Source organism: Perca fluviatilis, chromosome 2 (genome assembly GCF_010015445.1).
Source record: "Perca fluviatilis chromosome 2, GENO_Pfluv_1.0, whole genome shotgun sequence".
In the NCBI taxonomy this organism is placed as follows: Eukaryota; Metazoa; Chordata; class Actinopteri; order Perciformes; family Percidae; genus Perca; species Perca fluviatilis.
In genome coordinates this window covers 45,506,971-45,528,400 of record NC_053113.1, presented here as the reverse complement: position 1 = coordinate 45,528,400, position 21,430 = coordinate 45,506,971, and the positions used below count along the sequence as shown (strand labels likewise).

Here is a 21,430-nt window from a genome sequence, read left to right as displayed (position 1 = left end):
AGTACACGGTATCGGCCGACACGCAAGTTCAGGAATCGGTATTGGGAAGGAAAAAATGGTATTGGACTATCTCTACTACACGGTGTGACGGCTCTCGGATAGAACACTCTAGATGGGGGAATGTGAGGTGAAGTCTAAAAGCTAGAGTGCTGCTGCTGCTGCTGTCGAGCGGTGTGGGTGGAGACGTGGGCGTTTTATATGATTGAAGTGAGTTATTTCAACTGACTGAATCAAATATTTATCTGACTTTGCTGACTGCAATTAGAGCCGAGTTCAGACTGACATGGAGAGAACCGAGGAGGAGCGTGGCCCGCTGCAACCAAAGCAGTCACAATACATGAATATAAAACATTATGAGCACATCCCAGAGAACATTCACTCGTTGGTCACGTTGAACCCAATGTGTGCACTTCCCCAGCGGCGTTTTGTGTAGTGACGTGCCCCGACATGAAGGTCTTTTTAAATACCAAGACTTCAACAGAAATTGTATCCCTGATTTTTTTTTAAATTCATTTTCATGAAACAAACCGATTCTCTCACTTTTAAATAACAGACTTACTCTTTTTCAGCCATCTAATCTTTCCAATCATCGTGAACATTGTAAATATTGTTTTTTTATAAATTTGGGTAGAGGTAGTAAATAAGCCCTTTTTTTAATACACACACTACTGTTAAGTCAGTTTACAGTTATTGTTATGTCAGTTAATGTTTACTGATGCTGTTTACAGGTTTGTTTACGTTAGTAATATGAATCACAATTGGTTGACAGAAACACAAAATAATGGCTTTCCATCTATATTGTATTTCCATCAATAAGCCAAACACTTAAACTGTGTGTGAAATATAACTCAAATGTATTGGTGTATTGGTACAGAATGTATTTGGCCTTTAAATGGTAAAATGGATGGAGTCAGTCCCTGATGTACCAGTTGAGTCACTGAGCCTAACTGTGCGTGTTTCCCAGGTGAGGACTGGTGACGTAGATGCTGAGAAGCGTCTGAGGAAGGACCTGAAGAGAACCAAGGCTCTGCTGGCTGATGCCCAGATCATGTTGGACCACATCAAGAACAACGCACCAAGCAAGAGGGAGATCGCCCAGCTCAAAAACCAGGTACAACGAACCAAAATCATAAACATATAGGTTTAAAATATATATATATATATTAGAGATGTTCCTATACCGATACCAGTATCAGAAAAGCCTCCGATTCTGCCTAAAATGCTGGTACCGGTATCAGCGAATATATGTAGTTGGGGTGCTTGCACCTATCTGATAAAATCCAATTTAGCCCTGAAGAAAATCTACTTTAAAGTTTTTCAGTTATGACTCGATGTGAAACTGGATAATAAAAGACAGTTCTTTGGAATTTATTGATTGTGTTTGTTCATGTTTCACAAAGAGTTTAACAACAATGATGGCATTCATATCACATCCATACAGGGTTAGTAGTATACAGCTGTTAAAACATAACAAAATAACACAATGGTATCGGATCGTTACTCGGTATCTGCCAATATGCAAGTTCAGGTGTCAGAATCAGTATTGGGAAGCAAAAAGATGGTATCAGAATATCTCTTTTATTAGGGCCCGAGCACGAAAGTGCAAGGCCCCAACGGTGCCTTGCACTGAAAGTGCGAAGGAACCTATTGTTTTTCGTCAGATTATTATTATTTTTCCAAGTCCTTTGTTGCATTTTTGAGGGGGTTAGTATGCACGAAAACTTTGCCGCTGTCGGCGCTCGGGCCCTAATTATTCACATTGCGATATATGGGAAACATACTTGGTCTAACTCCTCCTGGGCCGTGAGTCCAATCTGCACGAAAACTTGGATATAGACTCGGTGGACCCTCGTGACTGAAAGAATTTTGATAGCTAACACGATGCGCAAGTTATGGAGGAACAACTTCCTGTAGGTGGGTTTCGAAACATGAACGGTTGTATCTTGGCAAAAGTTATTCCGATTTACATGAAACTTAGAATGTGTGGTCTACATGTGATGTTGCATTTGCCAGTACCCCCCGGGGCCAGAAGCGAGGGCCCGTCATCGCTGCTTGCAGCTTTAATATAATATTATTATTATTATTATTATTATTATTATTATTATTATTATTATTATTATTTAGTGGCCTATAGGTATTTATGTAATATTAAAAGTGTGCTGAATGATGTCCGTGTACGGTGACCATGGATGTACAGACAGCTGAATCCCTGGATTACTTTGATTATTCTCAGGTTCCAGGTTTTAAAGTTATTCTTTGATTTCTCCATGGATTTATTAATGTTTATTTGCGACGGACATCAGAATAAGGATATGCTCGGGAAGTGTAAGTCATTAAAATATGTGCATTATGTCTCTTTATGTGGATTTGACTGAGTTCTAACTTCAAGGAGGAGTAAATATTTTGATGCAAAAGCAGCACATGATTCTCGGGGGCTGTCACAGTTTGGAAACCTCCAAATGATTGTATTAGAATCACTGTTGCAATACTATGGACTGGGACAGAATCCATTGATAGTATTGTAAAGTGAATGTATAATGTCTCTTCCCTTAATGTGTCCCTTCTAGCTAGAGGAGTCTGAGTTCACCTGTGCGACGGCAGTTAAAGCTCGTAAGTCCATGGAGGTGGAGATTGAAGACCTGCACGTTCAGATGGATGACATCTCCAAAACCAAACAGGCGGTAAGTACAGCTCTCTGGATCCTTCTCTCAGCATTCAAACACGTTTCCTGCAGTGACACAACCACAGGGGGCAGTTTGGATTACAAAAAAATAAAAGTATGATTAGGTTTACTGCAAGTGGATGTTAAAGCAACTTGGGAAACATTGATTATTTATTTTTTTGCGCCCCATAGTTCCAGAGTGTAACTCAATTCTACACTGCTGTGATAAATATGGACAGCTGTACACAAGCATTTGTTATGATTACATTATTTGTGATCAAAAAATAAACTTAAGAACTAAATGTAGGACATCAGAGGGAAAACCAGAAAACATTTACTCCATGAAATACGATCAGGTTTCACCAAATTAAGTGGCAGTGCCTTAAAAGGTTACGTACTTCTCCCAGGAGATGGTACCTGCTTGCGGTAACAGGGCGCGCATAGGCCTGTAACAGTTATTACATAATAGTCAATTATTTTTACATAATCGCCGTTTCTTTGTTTAACCGCAATTAATTGCTAACATTAGCTATGGTCCTAAGAGTATGACTGGTAGTTGTTGATTTTGGTTGGATATTCCAAATTATAGTCATAAAAGTGATTATTGGTCGGACTATATATTTTTGATTATTATGATAAGTGTTATTTGTCGGCACTTGACCCTATACACATTCCTAGCAACAAAAATGACGGGGGGGTGGGGGGAGATACAGTTAGAAAAAATGTTTTATGATAAAGAGGCGTGGTTTACTTCCTATGCTGTGTATTTGTGTTATTACATCATCTGGGTCACATGACAGTGATATAACCAAAATATGTATCCTGGAATTGTTTAAAACTTAAATTTTGTAAAAAAAAAATAAGACATGAATAAATATTTTAAAATTTGACCAAAAGACACAATAATATTGTTAATGGCAATTATTTCTGAGGCAATTAATTTTACAGCAAAATTTGGAATTGTTAACAGCTCTAGGCACACAGTGAAAACGACCTGTTACAAATCAGTGTAGCATCCAAATGATTTTAAATCTGTTACTTTGAGGTAAAATAGTTACATAATGTTGCTTAAAATAGGATGAAGTTAAAGCTGTCACAATATTTGGAAACTATCCTCAGTAGTGATGACGTAGGTTGTGTTTTTGAGGCTTTTATAAGACTGCACCATCTGTGGTGGTAGCAGGGCAGCAGGAGATATGTCAAATCCTCGCTTTCAGCCACAGATAAGGGGTTAGAGGGCACACTGGTCCCTCAGAGCCCACTTCCTTCATTTTCTGCTTCTTTTACCATATTCTCTGGGGTATGATCTTTATTTCTCTGTAAAAACATATTTTTCTCTCTTTATTCTATCTAGACCCCTTTTTTTACATCTCAAGTCTAATCTCAGCTTCTCCTATGCTTTTTGGACTCATATATTTTCTCTGTATCCGTGAGGTTTAGTGTCGCATTGCCAGACCTTCCTCCACAGCACTGCGGAGGAGGGTCTGGCTAGTCCACACAACATTCCGGGATGGAAGAAAAACGTGCTCTGGTTTATTGGCATTTCTTTAAACCAATCGCAATTGTGTTGGGTGGCGCCAAGCGCCGGACCGTGCCACGGTGCCGCAGCAAAATAGTCTCGTGAAGGAACTTGTTTTGGTGGAATGTGTACGTTCAAAGGTTGTTTTAGTCGTACAACAGAACTGGTTTGAACATATTGCTGGATGTAATTTGAATAAGACAGGGCACCTTGAACATTTTTAACTGCATGTTTTAGAAAGGTGAATATTCTGTCCACAGTGAAGGGAAGGGTACAGGTAATTGAGTCGACACAGCTGCAGGTCAGGAGAGGAGGAATGGATGGCAGGATGGAGGAGGATTTCCGGATGGATTTTGCGTGCCCTCAATTAGTTTTTCATTTTTACCCTCTAAACTAAGATGCCGCAAATGATGCATACGTGTACTTAATGAAAATGTTAGCGTCAGCTCTTTTCTGAAAGTACTCCTGTTTTTTAAAATGAACTGGATATAAACTAGCTGCTCTTTGGAATTTCTTAGTAAAAGTCTGTTTTTAGAGTATGAGAGTATGATTGTGTCACAAGAATAATTACAGACTTTGTTGGTGTTCAACTACAGTTATGATCAATTAATACATTTCATTAAGACTAACTACACTGCAATACAATGACACAATAGTGACGTTTCCATCTAATTGTCAAGTGAATTTTAAGCGAACTTTTAAAATGTTGCAAAAAAAAGAAAAGGTGGCTGAGGTACAGGCTATAGCGCACCGCAACTCCACTACGCACCTTGTGTCACCAGTGTACGGCGCACTGGATGGGACCCATATATCGATCCTTCCCCCATCCGATGGATACCAGGACCATAGTCATGTGAGTTACATGTTCGCTACGTCACAACTTATTCGGCAAAGCTGAAAAAGGCAAAAACCACCTCAAGCAAGCGTAAAAACCTTTTTGCGAATTGGAGGGAGTTTTTTCGAATTTTGCCGTTTCTATCAACATTTTCTAATGCGATACTTCAAAATGCGCATACAAATTTGATATAAAATATAAAATATTGATTTCCCACGTGCACAAGTCTACAGTGGTGGAATGTAACTAAGTACATTTACTCAAGTACTGTACTTAAGTCCAAATATTGAGGTACTTGTACTTTACTTGAGTCTTTTCTCTTCATGCCACTTTCTACTTCTACTCCATATATTATTAATATTGGACTTTTTACTCCACTACATTCATCTGTTACAGCTTTAGTTAATAGTTACTTTACACATTAAGATTTTTGCACACAAAACACATGTAGTTTGTCAAATCTGATGTTTTATTCTAAATGAAACTAGCCAACAATATAAGGACCTACAAGTCCAGCTGAGATGATTAGACCATTAAACACACAACTGGTTGGATCCTTTCCACTTTTAAAATGGGAGGATTTTTTTGCATTGAGTACTTTCGGGAGGGATTGCCCCCTTTCTGGTCTACATATCCCTGCCTCTGCTGAATTAGTTTTATCCTCTGTGGGGACAAAATTAGAGATGCACCAATTGACGCACCGCTGGTGATCGCAAATGGCCGATTTTCACGTGATTGGCCATGACTGGCGACCGGCCAGTCAGTCTAATAGGCTATATGCCGGTCAAATGCACTCGGGCGCCGCATGATTAACATCGCGCAACATCAGCATCACACGTGCACACGCAGGGTTTCCGCTATATGCATGTAGCAGCGGGGCACGCCCGCTCCTTCAGCTGTTTATGAAATGTCATAAAGTCGTAATTATACACAGCTCTGCAGAGCAGTCTGCTCTACTGATCTCAGGCAATCAGTCAGCCACGCTCTCTCTCCCCTCTGAGGCTGAACAACTGGAGCATGAAAACCGCACTCCCGTGAAATATGACAGCTACAGTTTATCGGAAAATAGCGTTGGGCACACTGACTTTGATGAATTTACTGTTGATCAGACCCCAGATGAGACAAGAAGCTAACGTTAGCGAACGCTGCGGTCCCTCTGCCTCGCTCTGACGCCCCGCTGCAGGAGACGTTGTATTAAAAAAATGTATTAACGTTACTGTTTAAAACGCTTTCCAGGTTAGTGGGGATGCATACTGCTCAAAACAGTATACTGCTTGCAAACGGTATTGTTCATATTTATGCAAAATGACAAATAAAGCAAACTTGCTAAAAAAAAGGAACTACATGCTGTTTTCAGGTAACGTTACTGTTACTGTACGTTCAAACACCCCTTGAATTGATGTACAAGTGATTGCAATAGGCCTGTGTGTGTTTTGAGAAATATCTTTATACTGCAAGGCTATATTTATTTTATTTGTATTTGTTATTTATATATAATTTTATTGCCATTATCTGTTTTCATACAGACGTTTAGTTTGCTAAATATATCAAATTTTTTTTGTTTGATATTGGATGTGAAAAGAAGGAAATGGTTCTTACATAACATTGCACTTTAGATGTGTGTGATTTTCCACACCAGGAGTAATTTATATAGTTTTATTTTATAGCGATCGATTATCTGTTCAAAATTTTTTTTATGTAAAATGTTCTATTAAAGAAAAAAATAAATATTTGTGTGTGCTGTAAAGTGGTTAGAATAAATGAAATTGGAATCAGCTAAAATCGGTATCGGCAGGTCAGACTCAATGAGAAATCGGAATTGGCCTAGAAAACAGCGCCATAGCATGACTAGAGGTCAGCTTTTGGTTCTGTTTTTTTTTTTTAACAAGCCATGCAGGGCTACATCTCAGCTATACTTTGTGTGGAGAAGTTTAGAAACGTATTCCCCTTTTGAAAATACAGGCCATGGAAAACTAATTTAGCTTATTTCTTTACCCATAATGCAAGATCCGTTTAGTAGAAGGTGGAAAAGGAACGTTAAAGAGATAAGATGAACGTGTCACCAGCTGCTCGTTTTGCAAAGGTGTGTTTGAGGACGACCTCTGCAGCACACACCCAGCCTGCTGGGAACTGGTGACAGAAATGGTTATTACATTACCTTTTTTTTGATGCCGCCTCGGCCACATCATACACTGCAATTCAACAAAGGTAGAATCATGCAAATGACATTTCTTTCAGATGATTCGCCGTTCTCCCGCCGCTCTGTCGCAGTAACTGCAGTGTTTTGAGAAAATTGTCTCGCATGTTTTTCGACAGCTTTATTTTTCCAAAGAGAGGCAATCTGAGAGAGAGAGAGAGAGAAGCGAGAGAGCGAGACACAAAAACAAAGAGCCGAGCTGCGTAATTGGGTTGAGATTGCACTGACAGCCTATTGTTAAATGTGTTAAATGAAAGTTTGATGCTTTCGACTGTCACCTTTTTTTTTTCCCAAGCGCCCATCACAATACTTTCTCCTATGCTGCACAGCCGCAGCCGCTGTCAAAGCTTTTATCAGTACTCAGTGAGGCCAACTGTGACTTTAAAAAAGGAAAGTGTGATATGTAAATGAATTTGCCCCAGATTCCACACGGATATTTTAGTTACTCAAGTACACCTTGTTACATCTCAGCAGTGGGTGGTAATAATAAAAATAGATAAGGGAATAAAAAAATCTTACCCTTATAATCCAGATCCTTAATCTTTTGATTCAGTGATTTGGGTTCATTCTACATCCTGTTTGGACCGTTTCTTAATGCCACAGTGTCAGCACTCCTTATCTACTCCCTATGTGCAAATGGCTTCATTGTTTCACATAGTCACATTAGTCATCATTTTTTAATACATAGCCCCGCACCGCCGACCTCTCTCCCTCCTCTTGTGTATTATCCCAGTCATTACAAAAATAGGATTACTTCAGTGCAGTGCCTCCACTCAGTTGAAGGTACAAGGCAGTTGCTGCTAGCTTTTAGCCTCTAATGACTGTCTTATGACTGGGACCTTAAATAACCGCTGTTGGGCCCTGTGATAAGAGCGGGGCTAATAGAGGCACTTCTCAGAGAAAAACTTCTGCTGTGCACAGAGTGGCACATCTACAAAGTCAAAACACGCCTCCAGATTACAGTGTTGTAGTCAAGTCCACCTAAACTGAGACCAAGTCATCACCAAGACCAGAGTGTATGGAGACCGAATCGAGACGTAGGGCCCTATTTTAACGTATCAAACGTGAAACACAAGTAGCTTTGTGGGCGGATCTCCGGCGCTGTTGCTATTATCCCGGCGGGATAAATGACTCTTGCGCCCGACACAAATCTAAAATGGGTTGGTCTGAAGTAGCGAGGTGTGGTTTGGGCGCAACGTGCAATAAACCAATCAGAGCGTCATCTCACATTCCCTTTAAGAGAAGACGCGCTTGTTTCATGGCTGATTGCTATTATGACGGCGGATTTGCCCACGTCAGCGGGAGCTGTCCGGGATGCGGCAGAGTAATAAATGGGCGACTTGACCAGGTGGTCGATGTTTCTGCGGCCTCTTATGTATGGTTTGCAAAAATGGGAACTGCTGTGTCCGTGTAGATGAGAGAAGCAAAGTGTATGCGCGTTGTGCACACGCTACATTATGGCCAAGCATGCTCCTCTAAAATAGCATCTGAATAACGCGCCACTTACTTTAGACTAGCACCACTGACTAAGTTTTTCCTGGTCTGTGGAGGAATTGTTTTCTGAAACTGCGAAATAGCACCAGGTAACGTTTGCACCTGAACACGCCTCCTCTTTTCGCTGAACTGCCCCCGGGAGCGCAAATACATTCCCTAATTTACCCACGTGCGTCTGTGGAGGCAAAAGTCCGCTGTGCGTCGGGTGCAAAATAGGAATGATACATGCGTCGGTGTACAAAGGCAATTTTGCTGAGTGCAAGATAGGGCCCCAAGACTTTGAGGGGTCTAATTGCAACTTCTTTCTGCAAGATATTGGGATTACAATTCGATTTGCGATTAATTTATTTTTAAGTTTAGCTAAAGTTCAATATTTACGGTGTAACAGATAAAACATGTCATGGAGCATTATAATGTTCATAATTGTATGTTTTGTATACCTTTTTAAAAATAAATAAAAAAATCACAACAAAAACCCACTCTTGTATTGCTGTGGCAGTGGCTGTTATTTAGAAAGGGAATAGCCAGTAGCGTGTGTGACATATTTGCAGCCCAGCGTGGCTGATTGGCGTGCTGTGTGTGTTCCAGCTGGAGGAGCAGCTGAGTCGTCTGCAGAGGGAGAAGAACGAGCTGCAGTCCAGGATGGAGGAGGACCAGGAGGACCTCAACGAGCTGATGAAGAAACACAAGGCCGCCGTGGCCCAGGTCTGCTTTCAACTCTTTCTCTCGTTCATATTCTGCAATTATGGCTGGGTATCGTTCAAATATTCTCAGTACCAATACCAATAGCGTAAATTTGATACCGGTTCCTAAACGATACTTTTTTCAATACCAGTTTTTCTAAAAGAAAAAGAAATTACAACATTACGACACAAATCTTTTTGCTTATTTTTAAGCTCCTACTACGTGAGACCCGTCTCTCTGTAACGTAGTTTTTCCTGCGTTTCTCTACGAGATGTAACGTTAGGAAGCCAATCAGCAGCGTTATTAGATCTTGGTAGGAACATGCTGCATGCTGATTGGCTCACTGATGCTGATGAGATTTTCTCCTTACGTATTGAAATTAGGTATTGAATGACGAGGCATTTTTCGATAAGTGATACTTTAGAGGCAATAAGTCGGTATCTAAAAAGTATTGAATTCAGTACCCAGCCTTAACCAGAATAACTGTCACCTGAAAATAACATTTGCCAATGAATGCTACCATTTTCTTAAGCAGCTTTATTCTTTAAATTATCAATTATTAGATAAAAAATGGAACTCCAATTTATTTTTACAAAAATAATATAGTATGAAATTAATCTACAACTAATACTGTACAATGTAATGTAAATAAAACGGAATCATCAATCATATAACCGATGGATGACTTTGACTGGCTGGTGTATAATTTTTAATAAAAAACATATCAGCAAGCAGATATGTGATACGCACACCCAGTCAGGCCGGCATGTTCCACATACTGTATCATGTCAAAAAGCAGTCCCAAGTTCATTTGTAAAAGGTAAAATCACTGTATTAAGCTTTACATTGAATTGTTTCAACACGTCCATCCCTGCCAATTGAGACATTTTTGAAAAGCGGTGGTATTTGGCTAGCTAGATTAGTATAAATATAGCTGTATATGCAGGTGAACAGCAACAGCAAGTGGAAATGAAAGTGGAGTAAAAGCGCTTCCTTTCCATTTCTGATGGAATGATGAGTGATGTGCTTCCACTGGCTCCAAATTAATCCATCTTTCCTTCCTGTCTAAATTGAAGCAGCTGAATTCCCCGTGGGATTCTCTGTAGCAGACTGCTTCATCTACCGTGAAAAAAAAAAAAAAAGCACTCGTCTCAGATATTTCACACAGGTCACATTGAAACGAGATTTATTGATATGCTTTTACCAGACTAGAAAAACCTTCCCAGCAGATTGATTTGTCTAGGTTAATGTCACTGTGATGTTATCAACATTTACTGCATCTACATGCGATATTTTTATTGTTTGGCATTTGATGGATTTAGTGTTTAGGATTTTAGCTGTATGTTATAGTCTGCATACTGTATCAATGATGATGTACCGTATAAATGAAATCCGTATTCATTCGTCCATCAGATGGAATAAAAGAAAACCATGTTTAATATCCACCTGCAGTATCTTGCTACTCACTGACTTTGCTTCTTTCCTGTGTTTCGGTGCTTTCAGTCAGCCCAGAATCTGGCTCAGATCAGTGACCTACAAGCCCAGCTGGAGGAGGCCCTCAAGGAGAAGCAGGAGGTTCAGGAGAAGGTAGACGCTGTTTTTTGTTGTTGTTGCTCTTAGCATACCCCTATGACAAGGACAGCCAGTTAAAATCTGCAGTCGGTCAGAAAGCACAGTAACACGGGCAGGAGTTGGAGTTGGAGTTCAAACCCTATGTCGTCTTTAAAAAGTATCCGTCAGACCTGAGGAGGGAATTAGTAGGACTGGAATCCAGACCTGAAGTCATGTCACATAGGACTTCTGATTGACTAATTCTAATACAAAATTATTAGTTTATTCTGAGTGATTCTGTGATCTCCCATCTTCTTTGTGTTGCTGATAGGGCTGCAACTAACTTATTTTCATTGTCGATTAATCTGTTTTTTTCTCGATCAATGTTTCCCAAAGCCCAAGATGACATCCTTAAATGTTTTGTTTTGTCCACAACTCAAAGATATTTAGTTTACTGTCACAGAGGAGTGAAGAAAATATTCACATTGAAGAAGCTGCAATCAGAGAATTTTAACCTTTTTTTTTCTTCATAACACATGACTCAAAATAGTTGCTGATTAATTTAATAGTTGACAAGTAATCCATTAATCGATTAATCATTGCATCTCTAGTTGCTGAGTAGCTAGGTTCCCAACCAAACTGACCACCAAGATAACATGCTGTCATGTAAAAGAGGGACATTTCTTTTTTTCGAAACTGACGGCTATACCATTGTTAGACTATTAAGTCTTGATTCGTAAAGATCAACAGATAATTGGTTTTATGCCATGACAACTGTCATTTACATTTTCCAATTCTTCTTTAAAAAGATAAGCTACATGGTATCAAGTGTAATACAGATGATCAAATTTAAATCTGTTTAAAAAAAAATCTAATAAAAATAAAAAAAATCCTGGGAGAATTACAGATCCTACTTTTGATTTAGAATCAAAATTTTGTGACACCCCTACTTTTCAACCAAGCAGGCCAATCATTTGCTGTTTCCAGTTTATTAAATGTGAGTATTTGCTACTTTTCTTTCATTTGATGATAGTAAACTAAATCTTTTTGGATTTTGGACCGACCCAATCTGAGTATGTTGCTTTGTGCTCTGGGAAACTAAAATGGGCATTTTTCATGTTTTTTTGCAGATTGATTGCAGAAAGAGCTCAGATTAGAAATTGTCACCATATGATGACCCTATGAAACTTTCATTCTCATAATGCAGGCCCTTCCTTTTCTTGACACAGAAGTTTTGAAAAGGTTCCTCTGCTGCAGTGTCAGTGAAGAATCCCTTTTACAAACTTGCATGAATGCATAGCGCTGCCTCAGCCCATTTTCTGTCTTTTCACAAATACAATCCTTGATGTAATTGATGTGTCATTCAAGCAGGATTGGCACTGGCAATATGTGACACAGATGGCCAACTTGGTTTCCCAACTCAGACAAGCAATAATGCTGAACATGCTTGTGCTGTCATCCTCGTAATGACTGCTGCTGCTGCATAAATCTTTTTCTCCATCAGACTGTACCTGACAAATCTTACCCACCCAAGAAGAGGGGGACAGTAGACACTATCCCCCTTCACCTGAACAGGGACTATAATGTCTTTGGATGACCCAAGTCATGCATTCTCCATACAATGATACTATCTAAGACCTCAATTCCAAAGCAATTATCTCCCCTGAGAGCAACAGACAATCCTGCATCTTCTCTAAAGCTAGAAAGTTGTCAGCCATACCTCTGCATTCTTTACTTACGTCACCAGTTGCCTTGCGTTATTTTAAAGTAGCAATATCATGCATAGTAATTTATCAGAATCTATCACTAGGATTGGTTATCATTCCAAATTCATACAAACCTGTTTTGATCCAGTACAGATACCAAATTGTTGCATAAATACCTTACATTGAGCACTATACATTTTATTTTTATAACAATAGCAATTAAGATCCTAATCCATCAAAGTTTGATATTATTCAGGGAATTTTTTATTATTTTTTTTCAAGTGAGGTGAAAAGATTGACACCACTCATATTTTTGTGTTAATTACAGAGCTGGAGTCAAGATGGAGTTAGCCTAGCTTAGCATAAAGACTGGAACAGGGGGAAATAACTAGCCTTGCTCTGTCTGAAGTTCAAAAATACACCTACCTTCCTTTTAAAACTAACTAATTGAAATGTAGTATTTTGTTTAATTAATCTGTACACAAACAGAAATTTTGAAATTTGTCTTGGGGTGGTTTTGCCTAGGCTGGTTATGTGGAGTTTACGTTTTGATGAACTTATATGCCAGATTTACACAAAGCTTCAAATGCTTAAGGTTTCACAGGAGTAGTAAACACAGCAGGCGAGTAGCTCCAGCAGTCAGAGAAGAAGAATTTATAACTCAAAACAACTTCCAGAGTGACTGTAGTGAAAAAGACTTAAAGTGCTCATATTGTGCTTTTTGGCTTTTTCCCTTTACTTTATTGTGTTACATATCTTTTTTTGTGCACGTTATAGGTTTGTTTACAAAGTGAAAAAGCCCAAAGTCCACCCCAAAGGGACTTACCATCTCCAACAGAAAACACTGTTCACAAACTGCTCCAAACAGCTCTATTGTAGTCCAGCCTTTACTTCAGAGATGTGGTCACTTTGTAACACACGTTATAATGCTTGCCTAGCTGCTAGCATGGCACTCCCTCATGCTCTGCAACTGACAAGCTAGCATTACTTACTGTGCATGGGCGACTCCCAACAAAGATGGAACAGAAGTGAGATGCATCACTCGGTAGCTAAAACAGAGAGCTCAACGCACAGGGTGAAAAGAGGAGCTGCAGCAGTACAACAAAAATATGGTGTTTTCTGAAAATTAAACCACATAAACCTATTCTGGTACAACCTCCAACTACAATTATGAACCTGAAAATTAGCATAATATGAGCACTTTAAGACGTGTGTGGTAAAGTGCGCACAGTGGAGGAAATTATGGGTCTTCAAAAGATTGATGTCAGAGATGCAGTTTTTAAGGGAATAAAGGTCATAAGGATCAACAGCTGCTTAGAGTTGGGTTTTATCTGCATAGCAATAAAATACAGTGTAGGGCTGGGCGATATGGAGAAAATAAGATATCACAATATTGTTGACCAAATATTTCGGTGTTGTTATTGCGACAATATTGTAGGGTTGACAATTGGTGCTTTCACAAAATATTTTCACAATTAGCTTTTAGATAAATAATCATCAATAATGTGGTTATAATGAGTAAGTGGTTTTAGAATATATTTTGTGAGAGTAAAGTAATAGGTTTTTAGAGTACATGAAGCTGACTTTGTTGCCTCTGTTTCCCTGGGTTATGAGAGGCCATCTGGTTTTAAAGTGATTAGACGTTATAATGGGAGTGTGAGACCTGAAAAAAGGTCTTCTCTGATTGGGGGGACGAGGCAACAATGGAGCAATGTTTTGCAAGCGCGGGATTTGTGACACAGAGTATGGAAATGACCTTGGCTCTCGTGAAACTCCTTAAAGTTTGCAGAAAATTAAAAACACAGGTGTTCAAATTCAACAATAGCGACTTTTCTCTGTTGCTCTGAGAATGGGAAAAGCCGAGGTAACGTTTTTCATGCAGTGTGTTACAAATCGTTAGGAGCCGGCTGGAGCCAGAAGATCTGGCCTGGATCCAAACTGATGACAGCACCACCAGGGACGGGCAGAATTGAATAAATAAGACAGTGTTTTAACTTAGCGGGACCAGATGCTGGGGAAATCTTCGTAGGTGAAGGATAGACCTGTATCTGATCCGTATGCATACGCTCTTGTAGATTGAAATATCATTCACTAAAGCTTGTTATTAACTTTAACTGAACGTATCCTGAGTCTTATTCCAAATCCTGAGTTTTATTTCTCTGATCTACCAGTAAAGAAACACTTTTCAGGGTGTAGTGACCATAGAATTTGGAGTCAGATTAAGTCTGGCCTTTTTAGGGCCAGACCGGTCATCGGTCACATTTTACACTAAAATTCCTACAGTGGTTAAAGGCAAATAATAAAACTGCTAGTAAGACTGGTAAGTTCAGAAAATAACATCACTTTACTGTAATTGTAACTGTAATTATTGCCTTTAAAATAAGGAAAAGATGAAACTTAAGCCATTTACAATATCCAAAATGTAAGACGATATCTAGTCTCATATCACAATATCGATATAATATTGATATATTGCCCAGCCCTAATACAGTGCTTTCAAATGATGGCAGTCGCAACAGAAGGACTGTAGAGAAGTGCACCCAGGACAGAGCCTTGAGGCACTCCACCTGGAATATCTACTTAAAAAGCTCTGATTTTATTCTAGCCAACAAGTGGCACTAACAAGTATAGTAAGATAAATATATGTATGTTTTTGTCGTAGGTGCAAGCCCTCCAGAGCCAGCTGGAGTTCCAGGAGCAGTCAATGGTGGAGAAATCCCTTGTCAGCCGGCAGGAGGCCAAGATCCGTGAGCTGGAGACCAAGCTGGAGTTTGAGAAGACACAGGTCAAACGCTTGGAGGTGAGAGCTAAAGACAGATGGAGGAGTGCCGTTGTGGGTAGGCGGTTGGTAGAGGAAGCTCCAGCATGTAGAAAACATGGGAAGAGGTCAGTGGGAGGGTGAAATGTGCTGCTGGGGTCAGAAATTGACTCCAGAGACAGAGAAAGGTTATCATAAACCGAACATAAATACATGTACTGTAGTCAGATGTAACCATCCCTGCTTTACTTTGTTCTCTAGCTTGTGTTACTCTCACTTGACAATACCATTTGTTATTGTGTAATTTTTCAAATTATTTGAGCTGAGACAAAAAGCACAAGTGTAGGATAAAGGTTACCATCTACACACTCCCAGGGAGAAATTGAAATCCTCTCTCGCCCACTGATAAAATGACCCTGCTCTCAATTCCGCAGGTTCAGTTTAGTAATTACTAGCTGTGCAATGTGCTCACCGCCAGGCACACTCCCTCTGCTCCTTGCCCGCCAAAGTAAAAAAAAAAATTGTATTTATTAAATGTGATTTTTAGCCAGTGGTGAAATGTGCAGAGTTGGGAAAATACACACAACGGTTAGACTCTGGCTTTTGGTGGGCTTTTTATGGCTTCTCACCAGCATTAAAAACTGCAGCAAGTGAATATTTCAGGTTGCCTGAGTAGTCTAAGTCATCAAAGCTGGAGGTAGCAATCAATACCAATGTGAGGAGGCACAGTACAACACCCACTCAGGATGTGAAATATGGACAGGGCTGGTGACTAATGCAGGAGCTAACTCACTGATGTATGCTGCTGGCATTGATGCACAGACTGAACACCGAACCACTGCAGATTTACAAGACTCATGGGGAAGTCCCTGCTGAAGACTAACATACGTATATATGTGATTAACGTCTGCTGCACCACTCCAATGCATCACTGATACAAATAAGCCATTACTAACATTGTTGTCTGACTGGGTTTTGTGGAGGTGAAGCGTTTGCTCTTATTGTTCAGATTGTTTCAAGGCCTTCTTTGAATGTATTACTAAAGAAATTCTTAGTCGACTAACACGTGCCATTTTGTTGACTAAACACTATCTGGTTTAATCACAGATTTGTAAAATTGAGTTTCTCCACAAAGAATCAAAGCACCACTTTAAATCTGGTGTTCATCAGGGATGTGCTTTCTAGGAAATAAGTAATTTGGCATGAAAAAAGCATCAAACATGACTAATAGACTAAAGATATCTTAGTCGACTAAGACCAAAAGCACCGATTAATCAACTAATCGACTAAGAGGGGGCAGCCCTAGAATGTATTGGCTTTTTTATGTGCCCTTATTTTCATCTGCTACAGTACTGAGGTTTGAGCTTGAACTTAATCAGTCCCTCCAGAAAAACGTGATTATGCGATCGCATAATTCAATGCATAATCAGCCAAAGTCCGCATATTCATGCGGCGGCTGCATTTTTTCAAATATGCCGCACTTTCTCCGTGCAAAATATGCGGTGCTTGGATGATTTCATAATCCCCGCATTTTCGTTGCAAAAAAGTCACATATATCTTAGCAGAAAGTTGAAAAAATTTGCATTTACTTCACACAAGAGCAGCCATTTTCCCCCGTTGCCATGGGAACGTTATGAAGTGACGTAATTACGTGATGTGAACATCATCGAAAAGCAGGTGTTGGAGGTTGAATTTGACATGCACTTTGAGTCTCTTAAGTTGGTATCCAATAAGAAACCTATCTTGATGTCTACTCAAATTTCTTTGTTTAAGTGCTCTTGCTCCTGCTGTCTATATTATTAACGATTTTTGAAAGTCTCTCTTTTGTATCTTTTATTTCCCTCTGTTTAGACTATTACTTTTATTTTTACTTTAATATTATATTATTTGTATATATTTTTGGTATCTTATTTGTTTACTTATTGCAATGACTGAATATCTGTAAACCATTTTTGGAAATTAAGTTTAAAAAATGCAGGGTGTTGGGGGAATCACTTTTTCTTCACTTTTTCATCAAACCGCAGTTTTTGCAAGTTCCCGCAATTTTGCAAGTTCCCACATATTCCATCGCATTTTTTAAGAAAACATGCTGCATAATCAAGGATTTTTGCCCGCAACAATCACAAAAAAACTCTGTTTTTCTGGGAGGACTGCTTAATGCGAGCAGCAATAGGGAGCCAGGGGAGAGAAATGAAGAGTGGAGTGGCATGACCTGTTTTTGGCTGGTTGAAGACCAGACGTGCCGCTGCATTTTGCACCACTTTCCGTGGTTTTACTGTGCATGCTGGTAGCCCTGCCAGAGAGGGCATCTGAGTAGTCACGGCGAGAGAGAACCAGTGTACAAGGAGTCACGATGCAATGATGCATTTCAACAACGCTAATATATATGGTATCAATCTGATCATATTGTTGTACCATCTCCCTGTATTGCTGCGCAGAGCCTTGTAGCACGTCTTAAGGAGAATTTGGAGAAGCTGACAGAGGAACGAGACCAGCGCAGCAGCGGCGAGAATCGTGAGAAGGAACAGAACAAACGCCTGCAGAGACAGATCCGCGACATCAAAGAGGAGACAGGGGAACTGGCCAAAAAGGAAGCCGAGGCCAGCCGCAAAAAACACGAGCTGGTAAGGATGTGACAGCTTAATAACAATTGTCAATGAGCAAGCAGTCCAGTCATTTTAGGAGAGCCTGCATAGCACCCATCAACAACCAATCAGCAACGATGAAGTGATCAACCTTTGGTCCTGGTCTGCTGACTCTTATCTCATTGACAGGAAATGGACATAGAGAGCTTAGAGGCTGCTAACCAGAGCCTTCAGGCAGACCTCAAGCTGGCCTTCAAAAGGATCGGCGACCTGCAGGCGGCCATCGAGGACGAGATGGAGAGTGACGACAATGAAGACCTTATCAACAGGTACAAAAACATAACTTTCTAGGTTCGGAGCTTCTTGAAGGGCTTAGTATGAGTATCAATTGTATTTAAGGGCGCCAGTGCATTAAGGGCTCAAAAAAAATCTTACCTCAAAGTCTACTTACTAGCTTTTCCCAGAGCTTTCAGCAGAGTCTTCATCAGCGGATGGAGTTTGCTCAGTTCTCATGAAGATGGTTCAACTGTTATTTGAGTGAAAATCAGCAAGATTTCCCCCTCAACCTATTTGGAAAACATGAATATCATAGTTCTACAAAATCATCTTGACTTAAGGTTCGCTTTCTAACATTTCTTGAGCTTTCAACCACATCTCACAGTCTTCATCAGCGGATTGAATTTGGTTAGAGTTGTCATGACAACTGAAATGATCCTTCGATAAAGCAACCCAAATGTACTTCTGTTTTCGACTCTGAGTGTTATTATTTACAACCAGTATAAAGTCCAGTCCTCTCTCTGGGGCTCCTTGGTAAGAAAATGTATACACTCTCTGAGAAGCCTACTGAACACCGTACAAACATAGTGAGAGTTGTTCTCCACACAGCAGCAGTAAACAGCTCTGTGAGTCATTAGAATATGCTCTGTAAGTCTTTCTTCTCTCTGTATGCAAGACAAAAGATCAGGATGAGGTGGCATGCTGAGTCAATGCCCCTACAAACATGACGCATACCAGTTAGTTAGTTTGCCAAAGGGAAAAACAAAACTGGGTCATTACAGCATCTGCCTGACGTATATTTATTGAGATATTTGTATGCATCATTCACGTTTTATGTATTATTTTTTACTTGAATCTTATTTCCTGTTCTTCTTTTCTTTTGTTTTTCTGTGTTTTAATTTCTTCTGTCCCTCCACCCATCATCATCATGACCAGTTTGCAAGACATGGTGACAAAGTATCAGAAAAGGCAGAACAGAGCGTGAGGAACCTGTGTTTTATTCATTTCTTTTTTTGCACCACTGGGAATGATGCAGTATCTTTGAGCGTTTAGTGGAGAAGTTGATAGTGGAGAGATAAAAACCCAAGTTTTTTTCTGTGTTTAGTTTCGGGCCAGTTAGTCCATCACTTCTGGCTGCCACACTATAGAAAAGAGCTGATATTTGATGGAAAAATCCTCCCTGACAGAAAAGAAAAAAAAATAGAAAAGATATTTGGAATGCACCTGGCATTCTGGGCCAACTTTGTTGTTTGGTGATTTCCCCTGATTCCTGAGATAATTTTCATCTATTTCCAGACATCAGCTTTTGGTGTCAGGCCCTCAGAATCTGAGAGCAATGGCTCAGTTCCAGATCCACACGTTTAAAAATTCAAACAGGAAGAAATGCCTCATGGTAGACACAGAGATTCGGTTAATCCAAGGGGGGGTGGGGGGAGTTCTCAGTGTGAAGGTTTGGGGATAATGCATCATCAACAGTGCTCAGAGATTTGCTCATAACCCACAGTTTACTCCACTCTTCATTGCATGGCCTCACATGCTGAGCTGCATGAATACCACTGACAATATGTTACTTGAGCCCCAGCATGAAACAAGCCTCCCTCCTCAGATTCCCTGTATGGTTAACCGCTTATGAATTGAAAGGTACAAGTGTCATAATCTCTGTGGTCATCCCCCGCGGCCCAAGGTCTTCCTCCCAGTTCTCCTTTACACAGCCAGGGGGGGGGAGGGCTTGGTCTGAGGGCGTCTTGTCGGACACTGCTGTCTTGTGTTTGAACAGCAGTCTGCGCCTCTCACTCCCTAGGCCATCTAAATATTTCATCAGCCCGCTCTAGGGCTGGATGTGACGGTGGCTCGGTGACTGCCCTCACTGACAGGAGAAAAAAAAGGGTGTGTTCCTCATCAATCTTTGACTCGCACTTGCTTAATAATGCAGAACCCTCAAATGTCTTACAAAAAGCTGTGGCACACACGCAGTGTTAACCTCTGGCTCCCAGCCATCCCAGTGCCCTGTCCGTGTCAAGGGATTACTCATCCAAGCGGGAGAGTGCAGGCTTTTGTGTTTTGATATGTAATGAGCTGTTAGAACTGCCACATTTGAATGAAGAAAAGCTAAGCTTTCCCTGGTGTTTGAGTAAGACGCCACATGCATTTCTATTTTCCCGAAATATAAATAATGTAGCTGCACATTTGGCTATATAAATATTAATACAGTTTAATTCAATTTGTATTAAGCTGCTCTAATACATACAATCCAAAAATGCATCTATCAATGCTGGAGCACTTTGGGTTTAAAATATCACTGAAATTATATTGGGGTTTATTGGTTGTTTGGCAACAACATAAATACCTGCTTTGTAAATGACAAAACCAGTGTTCTCTTGTGAGGACGTGACAGAGCCCAAAAGGAAGACATTTGTGTTTAAATGTTTAAGCTCCATGAAAGCGCCCTGTGTCTGCATATTTCTGTCAGAATGCTGTTTCTATAACAGAATGTATAATTATTTTGGTCATGGGTTTCATACACTTTCTGTAATAAAACGCAAAAAAAAGCAAAACTCCTATCACATTGGGAGATGGGGGGTCCCTGGGACAAAATCTTATGAAATGAGGGTCCGTGGACAAATTTATGTCAATTTAGGGGTCCTTGGTGTAAAAAAGTATGGGAAACACTGATCTAGCTTATTCACTTTTATGAAGTATTCCAGTAAATAACAGTGCAGCTAATTAAAGATGATGTTTAAGTTCTCATATTAAGCTCAGGTTCATAATTGTATTTAGAGGTTATATCAGAATAGGTTTACATGGTTTAATGTTCAAAAAACACCATATTTTTGTTGTACTGCACATTGATGCAGCTCCTCTTTTCACCCTGTGTGTTGAGCTCTCTGTTTTATCTACCGAGTGAGGCATCTCACTTCTGTTTCATCTTTGTTGGGACGGACATGCGCAGTACCTAGGTAAGGACTACTAGCCAGTCAGAAGCAGAGTATGAGGGCGTGCCACGCTAGCAGCTAGGCGAGCATTATAACGTGTGTTCGAAAAGTGACCACGTTTGTCTCTGAAGTAAAGGCTGGACTACAACAGAGCTGTTTGGAGCAGTTTGTGAACAGTGTTTTCTGTTGGAGATGGTAAGTCCCTTTGGGGGGGACTTTGGGCTTTTTCA

At 40.1% G+C, this 21,430-nt stretch overlaps 1 protein-coding gene across 18 annotated transcripts in view; it reads left to right on the top strand.

Moving 5' to 3' along the window:
- Nucleotides 1-21,430, top strand: part of myo18ab (myosin XVIIIAb) — a 168,488-nt gene that overhangs the window by 135,624 nt on the left and 11,434 nt on the right. For 15 of the 18 annotated variants that reach the window (XM_039791353.1, XM_039791346.1, XM_039791337.1 and 12 more), the window contains 8 exons: nucleotides 965-1,111; nucleotides 2,568-2,681; nucleotides 9,296-9,412; nucleotides 10,895-10,978; nucleotides 15,311-15,448; nucleotides 17,845-18,030; nucleotides 18,181-18,320; nucleotides 19,204-19,248. In XM_039791353.1, the coding sequence (XP_039647287.1) occupies nucleotides 965-1,111; nucleotides 2,568-2,681; nucleotides 9,296-9,412; nucleotides 10,895-10,978; nucleotides 15,311-15,448; nucleotides 17,845-18,030; nucleotides 18,181-18,320; nucleotides 19,204-19,248 (971 nt within the window). The remainder of the gene's footprint in view (nucleotides 1-964; nucleotides 1,112-2,567; nucleotides 2,682-9,295; nucleotides 9,413-10,894; nucleotides 10,979-15,310; nucleotides 15,449-17,844; nucleotides 18,031-18,180; nucleotides 18,321-19,203; nucleotides 19,249-21,430) is intronic. The other 3 variants (XM_039791360.1, XM_039791377.1, XM_039791264.1) reach the window with 1 other exon arrangement.